General features: G+C 33.9%; 1 protein-coding gene across 12 annotated transcripts in view; it reads left to right on the top strand.

The window, feature by feature from the left end:
- dally (division abnormally delayed protein) overlaps positions 1-9,286 on the top strand; it is a 398,607-nt gene extending 389,321 nt beyond the window's left edge. For all 12 annotated transcript variants that reach the window (XM_067790410.1, XM_067790409.1, XM_067790405.1 and 9 more), the window contains 4 exons: positions 4,203-4,375; positions 4,978-5,185; positions 6,368-6,509; positions 6,578-9,286. In XM_067790410.1, coding sequence (XP_067646511.1) covers positions 4,203-4,375; positions 4,978-5,185; positions 6,368-6,509; positions 6,578-6,750 — 696 coding nt within the window. In that variant the 3' untranslated portion in view covers positions 6,751-9,286. The remainder of the gene's footprint in view (positions 1-4,202; positions 4,376-4,977; positions 5,186-6,367; positions 6,510-6,577) is intronic.
- Positions 9,287-13,104: the final 3,818 nt, after the last annotated feature.

Below are 13,104 nucleotides of genomic sequence, written 5' to 3'. Positions count from 1 at the left end.
GTCACTCCCCGAAGAGCAAATGAGGATCAGGGGTTTCTGGATGCAGTTTTAATCAGATGGATTACTCGTCAACCATAGTTAAACTAGGTACAATATCCCTGAATTTAGACGAGCACCCAGACCGGCTTTATGCTCATCCCTTGTTGAGCAGACTACGGTGCGTCCGTTTTACCCATGATGCTAGATCAGCACTCGTACTCCCTTAAGAGATGAATGGGGTGAGGAATTACCATAGGGCAATATTCGGGAGCTCCTCTTCATAGATGGATCAAGGGAGAAGGGGGCTCGGTGTCAGCCGAAAATGTAGGTGGCATATTTCAGGTGGAGGCTGCCGCTATTAAAAATGCTTGACCTCACTCTCAGTGGCATCGAACTACTTTTTGATCAAACATATCTGGGTGACAGGGCATAAGGACTTACGTGGCAACTTTCACGCTAATCTCTTTCCCAGATCAGGCTTTTGAGTAAAGACTTCGAAAGCCTCTCGCCACTTGCTCTCTGCTTCTAGACAGCTAACTAACCACACGTTGGGCTGACTCCTTCTCTTTCCACATTTCGAGTTCTTTCTGACTGTTATTGTTGTCACCAAGCGGTTGGCGGTTAATGGTAGTTGGAGTGTTATTAAAGCAGTGCTCAATGCGTAATGGGATGACGAGATGGAAACGTAATTTTCACGGCCGGAGCGTTTTAGACTCTGCAGGGAATATATCCAACGTCGATATGGGTGATATACAAAACTGGGCTGACTCCTCTTGCTAGGTATCGAAGCCGTTCTTTGCCGTTGTTGACTCCAAGCAGTTAGCAAGCTTAGCGTTTAGTAAACTTAATTTATCCATAGTAAATGGAGTTCTAACACAGCACTGCACAATGGGAATGCACGCGGCGTGCCTTAATATCCTGTACAGCCCCTATGTATGAAGAACGACGAGGTGGAATCATCGAGTCACTGAATGCTTGGCCGTCCAGCCTTTGCGAAAACGAAGCATGCATTTCAGTATCCGGACGTATTCGACTTTGTTAAGGAAACATCCAACATCGATGCCGACCGTCTAAAAAAAAATTTCAGATTGTTTACATAGCTCCCTTTATATGTAGATGTGCGGTATGTATATATGTAGGTACAAAACTACACGTATCTTGTCAGATACAATGTCGTGCATGGATAGCGTAAAATGAGGTAGATGCCTCACCGTAGTGCAGGCAGTTTTGTCATCTGACACTTAACACTTAAACTGCATTCAGTTTAATCATTCAAGTTCAGTTGCATGAGCGAAGATCCAGAATATTTCCTGTACTCATAAGCACAAACCTACACTTGAGCCTTGAATTGTGGTCATCCTTTGTTTTCGTTGTTTTTTCTCATTTAGGTCGATTGTCTGAATGTCAAGTTTGAATTAAATTTATAATTTTTGTTTACATTATCTTTGTGTAATTTCATAAAATGTGCTCAATCATAAAAACTTAAGTGCTTTTGTGTGGCTCATGTGAATTGATAAATGCTGATGGGGTTGATGAATGGCGGGCGGCGATTACAATTAATTGAGATATTTAAATAAGAACAAGTTAAGGCAAAGTTCGGGTGTAAACGAACATCACATACTCAGCTGAGAGCTTTGGAGACAAAATTGTCTTTTCCATGGATACATACAAATGGTAATATTAAAAAGTGGACCAACTTGCCTTTGCTATCTTTCTTAAGTTATCAATTCGTTTTATTTGAATTTTTTTTTTTTTAAATGTGAAAATTTGGTTAAATTTGCACGCATTTCTTTATCCTTTTTCTGTAAATCACCCCTGAAATATTTTCGAAGCGCTCTTAATTATGAGTCCGATAAGAGTCCGAAATTGTAGACCAAGGGTGAAGTCAAATAAAGGACTTTGTCAAATAAAGGAAAATCACCATGTAGGAAATTGAGCCTAGGGTAAGCCTGGAATGTGTTTGTATGACATGGGTATCACATGAAAGGTATTAAAGAGTATATCGCCATAAAGGTGGACCAGGGGTGACTGTAGAATATGTTTGTGCGATATGGGTATCAAATTAAAGGTATTAATAAGGGTTTTAAAAAGGGGTGGCCCTTAGTTGTATATGTGAAGGCGTGTTCGAGATATCGACCAAAATGTGGACCAGGGTGCCCCAGAACATCATCTGTCGGGTACCACTAATTTATTTATATATGTAATACCACGAACAGTATTCCTGCCATAATTCTAAGGGCTTTTGATTTCGCCCCGCATAACTTTTTCATTTTCTTCTACTTAATATGGTAGGTGTCACACCCGTTTTACAAAGTTTTTTCTAAAGTTATATTTTGCGTAAAAAAAAGCAATCCAATCACCATGTTTCCCTTTAAACGGCAATTAAGTAAGTAAGATTCACACTTTGTTGCACTTAAACTCAATGATTTACAAAACTGCAAATTCTAAAAATTTTTAATTTTACTAAAGATTTTGAATTTTCGCGTATGATCTTCAACTTTAGTTTATATTAATTTTATTATGCTTTTATAAAATAAAATAATTTGAAAAAATGTTTCAAGTTAAACGGTAATATTGAAAACAATACTTACATTAAATAATAATAATAATAAACGCTAGAAAGTAATTAGGTAGGTCCTAGGTACTAGTCATCACACTCCTCATCAATCTAGGGCGTTGATCAGACAATTAAATAAAAGCGTTGGGCGCATGAGATTTCTAAAAATGTAAGGCGTAGCATAACCTGATTAAGGTTCAGTTGGTGTTATATATGACTATCAATAGAAATTTGACGCGTCCAACGCTTTTATTTAATTGTCTGATCAACGCCCTAGATTGATGAGGAGTGTGATGACTAGTACCTAGGACCTACCTAACTATTTTCTAGCGTTTAGTATTATTATTATTTCATGTTAGTATTGTTTTCAACAAAACCGTTTAACTTAAAAAAATTTTTTTAATTATTCTATTTTCAAGTTTTTAGGTTTTATTAATTGCCTATTATTTCTTATTCTATTTAGTTCGTTTAGTGACTCATTACTACAAGAACTCTTTCCTGACAATTTGTTACAATCTAAGTCCTCAATACATAATTCTTCCAAAGACTTTACTCGACTCTGCGCCACGTATACTTGTCCCTCCTCCAACTCCAAAATATTTTGGTGTCACTTCTACCGGACTGTATGTAATATTTGTTCCAAATATGGCCCAAATCGGACCACAAATACGATTTTTTTGAATATCTCGATATTTGCGCCACCTAGCGGCGATTTTTTTTCATAGGTCGCTTGCTATTCTTGTATGTAATATTTGTTCCAAATATGAGCCAAATCGGACGTCATAGGTCGCTTTCTATTCATGTATGTATTATGTGTTCCAAATATGGACCAAATCGGACCACAAATACAATTTTTTTGAATATCTCGATATTTGCGCCACCTAGCGGCGATTTCTTTCCATAGGTCGCTTTCTATTCTTGTATATATTATGTTTTCCAAATATTAGCCAAATCGGACCACAAATACGATTTTTTTGAATATCTCGATCCTTGCGCCACCTAGCGTCGATTTTTTTCATATATCGCTTTCTATTCGTGTATGTATTATGCGTTCCAAATATGAGCCAAATCGGACCACAAATACGATTTTTGTGAATATATCGATCCTTGCGCCACCTAGCGGCGATTTTTTTCATAGGTCACTTTCTAGTCTTGTATGTATTATGTGTTCCAAATATGAGCCAAATCGGACCACAAATACGATTTTTGTGAATATCTCGATCCTTGTGCCACCTAGTGGCGATTTTTCCTTATTATTGCATTGTCATCGGTTTCTGAACTATATTCCAAGTTTCAAGCTTGTAGCTTATCGGGAAGTTACTTAAATTTCAATTACAAAATTCGTGTCAGCCAGCCAACCAGCCTGTCAAGTCAAGCTAAATAAAACCGTTTAAAAAACGCGAAAATTATTTTGCCTGAGCAGAACTAGGTGACAACTACAAAAAGTCGATGTACTAGTCCTTTTTTTTTGTATGTGTACAATATTAAAATTCTACTGTTGTTATCTCATCTTGCCACAGCTATGTAGAATAAGGTATCCTACCTTATTAAAACTTGATTACATAGAATGAGGCCTTTACAGCACTGCGTAATTTTGTGCATTGCAATTGATCTATCGGTAGTAAAGTGCAAGATTTAAAATGCTCTTTACCTTTCTTCCTTGCAGGTCACGAAAACATGTGGTACCCCCAAGTTATTACCCTCCCTTACAACAGAAAGCGATCTACGTCCTTTGCCGCCGCATAACATCAAATGGGCTACACCACCAGATGCAGAAATCTTACACTTCCAATCTACCATAGATAAATCCAAAGAATTCTATTCAAACATCGTCAACAAGTGAGTATAGCATTTTTGTTGTTGTAAATAAAATACAGATTAGATTGGTTTTTAAAAAACCCATTACTACATACTTTTTTATTATTGTTACAAACCACGGATTACAGAATCATGGTAAGAAAGTTAATTTCTTACACGCACTATTTTATAATTTACACTACGAATCTTACGTAAAATATCGCGTAATAAAGTGTAATAGAGTGGCGCAAATATAGCTGCGCCAAAAAATATGACATTAAAGAACATCTCCTTGTTGGACATAGACATTTGAGGCTATGTAGGATTAATGAAATCGATTAGTATGCTTTTCAAAAAAAATATGCAAAAGGCTTACCCCTTTCATTGGAGGCGATATTTTTGGACGAAAGACTGCATGTATGGAATCGCGAGTGCCACGTACGAATGATGTCAACATTTGGGATTTAGGGATTTAGGGATTTTTTAAAGAAAAATTTCGACGACACGAACAATTGAAATAGATCTTTATTTTTCGAAAAATTCTAGTAAAATTAAATGACAGCGGAGAAAATTTTGAAAATTATACAAATTTTGTGTTTTCTGTTTTCTAAATTTTTATTTTTCCTTCTTTATTTTATGTACAGTGTGTGCGAAGATGATGACATACAACATAATGATCATAACTGCTGGACAGGCGATCGTGTTGGTGATTATACGCAATTAGTAATGACTCAAGGCGTTGATACACAACGTTATAATCCCGAAGTACCGCTGCAATCGAATTCGCAGTCAACGAAGCTGAATGAATTGGTGGATAAGTTGATTAAAGTGCGCAAGAATATTGGAACAGCGGTAAGCTTTTTGCAGGAAATTTATTCAAGTTTTGTAAGATCGCGGGTTCGAATCGAGCTCAAAGCCTTTAAGTTTTGTTGAAGATGGTGACATTGATCTATTTAAGTGGGCAGTCAATTTGTGAATCAATTCAATTTTTCTTTGATTGGATTGATTTACATACATTTCAACACACATAAAAACTGATACAATGAAATTTTGTTGATAAATTTTTGCACTCAGAGAAAATCAAAGGGATATTCTCTTTGTCTAAAATCCAAAGAAAACGTAGAAAATTTTTCGTTTAAGCGCCAAAAGTTTTCTACATGTAACAGCAAAGCAGATTTGCGAAAAATTGTTTACGATTCAACATTTTTTATACTCAAACCCACGTATATTTGAATAGAAAATTTGTAAGATTTTTTATTTTACTTTTGGCGCTAAATTCAGATTCAGATCGAAAGAAAATTATTGCGCATGTGGTATGTTCCCAGAGTGTTGCATATATGGTCTAGAAAACGTGGAATATAGTGGAGAGTTAGAGAATTTCCCTTATGTACGGATCTTTTAATTTTTTTTTAATTTTATTCAAAATTCTATCTTTCATTATTAAAATAATTTTCAAAGGCCATTTACGCCGAAACGATTTCCCAATCAATTTCTGAAAATTGAACTTTGTAAACGGACGTGAGATAATTGCATGCAATATAGTTGGTAGGTAGTAATAGTTAACTTTAGAATCAACTATATTTTTTGATTGGTGCAACGATGCGTTGCAGGTTATTCAATACCGATTAATATTGCGAAAAAGTGTAAATTTATTGCATAACTGACGGGCGAAGTTTTGCAGTTCCTTTAGGTTCAATTTAAAATTCAATTAAATTTTTTTCCTTCTTAGTGACGTTTTATTATTTCAAATAATTAAAAAAAAAATCGTTCAATGTAAACGGGTGCATCAATTGTTTGCGACTCATGCAACTGAAATTAATAAAATTCTATAAAATTGAGCAATGCCATTCAGGTTCTCATGGTCCGACCAGTTATACCTAACGTAACACCCCATTTACCATTCCATTACGCTAATGAAATTAATTGGAAAATTTATCAATGGCAGCACTTTTTAAATGGGTTGAATCAGTTTTTTTGATCAACTCTTCCTATGCGTTCTAATAAATTCTTTCTTTTTATACAAAACCCCCACAGGTACCATCCACAACACGCTCTTATTCCGATATACAAAGCGATATGGCGCGCCATGACGAGGAGGGCTCCGGTCACATGCCTGACGATATGGATGATGAAGAATACGGCAATCAGAATGGTTCTGGTGATGGTTCCGGGGATGGTAAGATAAAAACACAAAAGTGAAAAGTTCGTTGCAAAAATTTTATTTCCTTTTAATGCATTTCACAGGTGCAACTTCATCGCCATTCGAGCCATTGAGTCCAACCGAAATCAGCGATGACATTGAGACACGAGTAGGCTCTGCGACGGCGACGTTCGCGAGCCATCGGTGGATGAGCATATTCATAGCCAGCGCAGCACTACTAGTCACAATTACTACACGCTTGAGAAGTAGAAGCTAAACGCACATCAAAGCACAAAATTGTTGCAATTAAAAGCAACGAGCCAATAAAAATGAATGAAATGGGCATGCAAGCGAAATTTGTGTTACGTTAGAGATACATATATACATATATATAATTAATTTATAAAAAAAACGATAAAGTAAAACGGAAAACAAAAACAATTAAATTAACTAACAATTAATTTTAAGTATTCACATGTAAATGTACTATATGTTTAGATATATAGAAATGTATGTTTATGCGCAAGCGTATCGACGGAATGCGTCGTACGTCCGATTATACATATGCTGGAATTGAAATGAATGTATGACAGAATTTGAAACTCTTTAAAAGTATATAGAGAATTAACGCCATCGTACAGGTTTTTCATACTTACATATATACTAAAATTTCGTAGAATAAGAAAACTTAAGTAGCTAAAATAGATTGCTATAAAACTGCGAAGCATGCAAAGCGTGTCTAAAATGTCCTGTATTTAGAAATGCTAGCTGTGTAGAGTATGTATAGCATAATTTCGGGCGCTCAAGCTTTAGCCAAACAATTCAAGCCAATTTAGAGAATCTAGCCTTATTAAATACAGGTTTTGCTCGAAAAGCAACATAAAATTGCCGTACCCGCATACTTACTACATACTTATATATGTATCATGAACATATGGTCATTAATGTACATACGTATAGGCAGCTCAATTTAGAAATAAATGTTCAGTGTAATTATTAATTTAAAAGAGAGATTCTATGGCTAGATTTTAACAAATCTAGTCCATTATTTTAATGCACGGTTACAAAGGAATATCGCATATGTTGCCAACTACGAAACCGTTGTACATCACACAATCATTTTTCTCTTCCTTTCTCACAACCGTAAAAAAAATTATCCAAGAGTTAAATGAATATAGGCAAAGAAATCTGAAGTGCTGAAAGTTTATAGACGATTCACGAGATCTCTTAATGCTATGTTTCAATTAAATGTTATATTGGAAACCATGGCAACTACTAAATACTTAAAACTTTACAATGAATACGAGACTCTTGTGAATAGCCCAATAGATGATAACGAAAAAGGATCACATCTAGTATCCAAGACAAAAAAAAAAAAATTGTGATCGTATTGTTCCTTTTATGTGATTTAATAAGCATGTACTAGAGCTTACGATTTCTCGAACTTGCTCGAGAAGAGATTTCTCGCGAGTCACGCCTTCTCGCGAGATTCTCGAATTACTCGTAAGGCCCGCGAGCTTCTCGGCATTCAATTTAATCGATTAATTGGCTGTTTTATATAGAGCTTAAGATTTCTTCTGGAGCACAAGTGAAAATGTCCACAAAACCACAAATCTAAAACACCGAAAAGTATAGAATACTGCCAATGCAGCGACGGAATTGAAAATCGAGAAGCTCGCGACTATTACGAGTATTTCGAGATTCGAGAATCTTGCGAGAAGTCGAGTTCTCGATTTCTCGGGTCTCGAAAATCTCGGTCGTGTTCGAGAAGAAATCGTAAACTCTATCATGTCGTAATGTTGTTGTTGTAACAGTGCTTTATGCCCTATCATGATTATCATTGACTTGGAGTCGACTTTTAACAATTTGATATCTGCTGAGCAGCAGTCGGCAAAACCACTTCGTAAAAGTATTTCTAATTATGGGCCTGTAATTATAATAGGATCGAGTAATTATGTAATACGTATAGATTTGTAATGTTGTATTACGCTGTAAAGCTAATATCAGTACAACAACAACAACAAAATATACCGCAACCTGCACAAAAACTATACATATACATATGTACATAACATAATAGGCTTAAATCGAAAGATTATGCACGAAAATATGTAGTTAAAATAAATTTTTCCAAATCATATATAAACGTTAGAAAATATTAGAACTGAAATTCACATACTTTTTAATCATAGAATCAAATGTCATAAAATTCACACACAGGGCTTAAAAAAAGTTCGTAGCAAAATATTAGCTCATACTTTCTAAACGTCCTCGATTTGCCAAACATGCATATCGAGTAAATTTCTTTAAATTATTTCTGGTTTTCGAAATATTTTTATAAAATGGTACAAAAAACACCTTCGTAGTTTCGCCACAAAAAAAGAGTTTTCTTTAAGAATCTGCAAGAATGGCTTCGAATTTTAATTGTTGTAAAAAAATGTATTGAGGTCAATTTTATAATCATGAGAAAAATCGCTTTCAAGCAAATTTATTCAACCTTTTATGAGTGGTACACATTGACCAATTTTCCGATCAATTTTGTAATCAATATCAGTTGCATGGTACAACTTGAATAATTTCTTGATTTTGTAATCAATTCAAGATGCATGGAAATATTTGGTGTCAAACATTTTTATCCGCCCGTTTATGTTATATTTATCTAAGTATTTGCCAAACAATTTTATAACCATTTCCATTTGCATGAGCCAATATAATTAACACTTTTAATCAGGTGCTATCATTGATTAATTTCGCAATCTATCGCAGTAGCTCCAAAAAATCAGATTTAAAACTAGATTTTAAAAGTATTGATTCACCTTGATCAACGCCTTGTTAGATCAATTTGGCAATCAATTTTAGTTGCATGAGAAAAACTTAAGAACGAAATTTATTCACACTTTCATAAGGTGTTGAAATTGATAATTTTTTTTTTTTTTTTTTTGAAAATTATATGACAAAATTAAGCTCTGCCTAAAACTTCTTAGAAGGTTATCGCGCCTTCTATTTATTTATTTTTTTTTATTTGATTTATAAAAGGGATCAAAAGTAAGGACGAAAATAAAATTAATACAAAATCCATACACCAAGGTTTTAACGGGATATATAAGAGGAATCCATATCGGAGCTTATGTTTCAAACACTATTCGTGTGCTTTGGGACCTACTTACTTTGAATTGAAAGGGTCAGGTTTGGAGAAATCAAACCACCGCTAATTTTTTGGACGTTTCACAGTGCATAAACGAATTTTTTTTACTCTTGAAACATTTTTTTTTATTATTTCTCCACGATCCTTTTAAGTTAAAATCACGAAAATAATAATTTTTGTGTACATTCAATTACAAATATCTCGAAAACCAAATCCAGTTTAAAAAATCTAGAATAAAATTCAGATTCGACGTATCAAAGGTCTTTAAAAAATTATAGGGTCACTTGTGAGTCTAAAATTATGTCGGCCTGTGTATACTCCGTTGTATTACAACGTTTACATTAGGGTGTTACAAAATATATAAAAAATAAAAATAAATTCACTTCACCAAAAGCGCCGACGCAAAAAAAAATAAGTCTATTTAGCACTAAAATTCTTGTTGCCTCCGAAAAAACGACCAAAGTAAAAAGATTACTGGTCCTATTTTTTTAGCGCGAATTAAAACTAAGGTTGCACGTTGTTCTCTACTCAACCAAGGAGTCAAACCTTTGCTGAGTCTGAACTGTTATAACATTTTGTACGGTCTAAAAAACAAGACTTTAGAATTCGGTGCGCCAAAAAATATGCAACTTTTTTAGAGCTCAAAAATGCACTGCGAGAAATAAAGCACAGTTTAAGCATTTCATCATACATACATAGAAGGAAATTAAAATAATAATGGGAATTAAGCTTTTAAAAGTATGTAATACATAAAAAATAAATTAAAATAAGCAATGCAAATGTAAAAAATAAATAAATAAGTTAAAGAAGCATAGCAATTTATGTATGTTCGTATATAACACTAGAAATATACTTTATAAATAGGAAAGCGTATTAAAAAAATGGTTATATATGCGTTTATTTGTACAACTCCATGCACACTAGTGGGCCCATAAATAATGTTATGTTCGAACTCGTATTTATGTACAGATATATATATGTATGTGCTAAGAGCAACCCTATTACTGTTAGGTTAGTAACGAAAATAATACGTAAAATAAAAATAAACAACTAAATTAATTCATTCTATTATTATAATATTCACATGTATAATAATTAAAGACAAAAAAGTTAAACAATAAATGTTTATAAATAACTAAACAAAAATGATAAATAACAAATAATCATAGAAAAACATACTAATTAGTTAGTGGCAAATTAATATAATTAGTATTTGGTAATTGTTCTTTATTGTAATAAAATTATATTATTTTGTTTAGTATTTCATTTTTTTATATGTTCGTATTTTTACGATTTACATAATTAATATTTACCACCGGCTCTATATAACAAGTATAATATACTTAACCTTATCTATATAGGCATCCGAAAAAATATCACTCTAGCTCAGAATTCGTTTGAAGACCGCCTATATCAGTTTTTTTTTTTTTCTCGTAAACGCCCAATCCTGTATTTTTTTCAGGCAGAAATCCATGCAATAGAGGTTAACAGTAGAGAATGCCTATGAACAGGCTTATCCGCGGAGAGTATCCTCATTATGTCAAACAGCCAAGAAGCCTTGCGTGCGTCTTAGTTCTACACAATTACTTCTAAGCTAGTGGACCAATGCATTCCAGTCCTAAATGATCTGGGAGCCAAAAACAAAAGGTTTGTTAGGGTGGGTTTCCGGGCATTAAGGACATAAATGTAATTAATAGGCAGGTTATTCTGCCAAGCAGGGTGCTATAGCGGCACTCTATTATCCAGAGCCTTTCTTTGAACAACAAAGGAGTTCAGACAACACTGAATTGAATGTCCAGGGCAAAGACGCCCCAATTGTTTTTCCAACGACGAGAGTATCAACCAAACTCATTAATCTAAGCAGGGAGGACCTACGAACTCTCACTGGGTACTATATGGGATACTGTGGTCTACGATATCGCCTTAGTAAGTTAAATCTATCCGATGTATAGCTTTTGTGAGCTGGAGGTTGAAACGCCGGTTCGCATTCTTTGCAAATGCGTCGCTCTGGCAAGGCAGAGAGTCTCCCATCTAGGTGGCGTGATTCTTAATCCTTTTGTGATATGGAGTAAAAAGCTTGAAGCACAATATATCTAAACAAGTGTCGCAGTGCATCGAGGGTTAAGATCATGTTCACACATGCACTAATCTGCAATAAATCCTCAAAAGATTATCTGCTCGTTTACATTTGTTCCATCCCTAGGAACTAGATCTGTCAAAATTTCACATTTCTCTTTTATTTCGTGATTTCTTTTGGAGATTATATTCCAGATATTTATAATAATATTTCTATGAAAAAAAATCGGCATCTCCAAAAGTTGTTCATAACCACCGATTATAGAATAGAAAAATTTATATGGGAAATCTAGTTATTCAAATGAGGGTTAGGAGTTGTATGTAAACTGGATGAAAAAGGTGGAATTTTATTTTTTTAGCTCTGTGGTAGGGCGTTCTTCAAACAAACTCTGTAGGAGGGCATTGCTCAAAAGTATGCTAAGATAGGGTGTTGGCGGCATCGGTAGCCGCCACTCAACAGTCGATGTTATAGGAATATTCACTTTGGAAGTAATTGTAAAATGTTTATTTTTTAATAATATTCTATATGCACATATATACATAAGTATATATTTTAATATACATATATCTCGCACTTATGTATGTATCAAAGATCGCAAATAACAGTAGTTTTTTCATAAAGGCCAAAAGTAACTTAAATTTTTTGTAAATAAAAAATAAAATCAAGGTGATAAAAAACTTTAACTACATTGTAGGGAGACTTGCAAACAATCGATTTGGTTTGCTTCCTATTTACCATAAGCGCACAAGCATTCGCTAGAACAAAAAATATGAGAGGATATTAATTTTATTATAATTTATATCTAGAACCTACATCAATCGATACATAGCAAGTAAGTCTATATTAAACTAAAGTGCTTATTGTTCCCTAGAAGCTACTATTATTTGGATTTAAAAAAGTTCATATGTGCCTTCTGGATTTTTGGATTCAATAACTGTTATGTGCAATCACTGGTATGTATGTATGTATGTATGTACATCTCTGTGTCCTTCATAAAGTAAAAAGTGACAATATTTCTACAATAGAGTGTGTCATTTTGAGGCGATCTTTTTTTCTTATTAAAAAAATTAATAGTTTTCTGCAATAATACTGTACAACACTCGATTCATATTAGAAAATAAATTTGTTGAAGATATAGATCCATAAACAAAAACGGAATTTGCCAGCTTTTCGAAGTTATTCTCTTAATATATTTTTTTCGAATTTCCTGTCAATGGTCCTGTTATCAGTCTCGCCAACTTTTTTATGACGCGTTTTATGTTAATGGGCCCAATTTCACTTAAATTTTTCGCGCAAAAATTTGTTTCATACAAGTTTTTAGGAAAGACTAAGAAAGTGAAGATCATTCGGATATAACATACACTTATAGTCTAAAAAAGTATGTGCATATACTTCAAATTCTTATAAAA

The sequence above is a fragment of the Eurosta solidaginis genome, chromosome 5 (genome assembly GCF_040869045.1).
Source record: "Eurosta solidaginis isolate ZX-2024a chromosome 5, ASM4086904v1, whole genome shotgun sequence".
NCBI classification, from domain to species: domain Eukaryota; kingdom Metazoa; phylum Arthropoda; class Insecta; order Diptera; family Tephritidae; genus Eurosta; species Eurosta solidaginis.
Note: the sequence above shows the minus strand (reverse complement) of the source record. Positions and strands in the feature narration are given on the sequence as shown.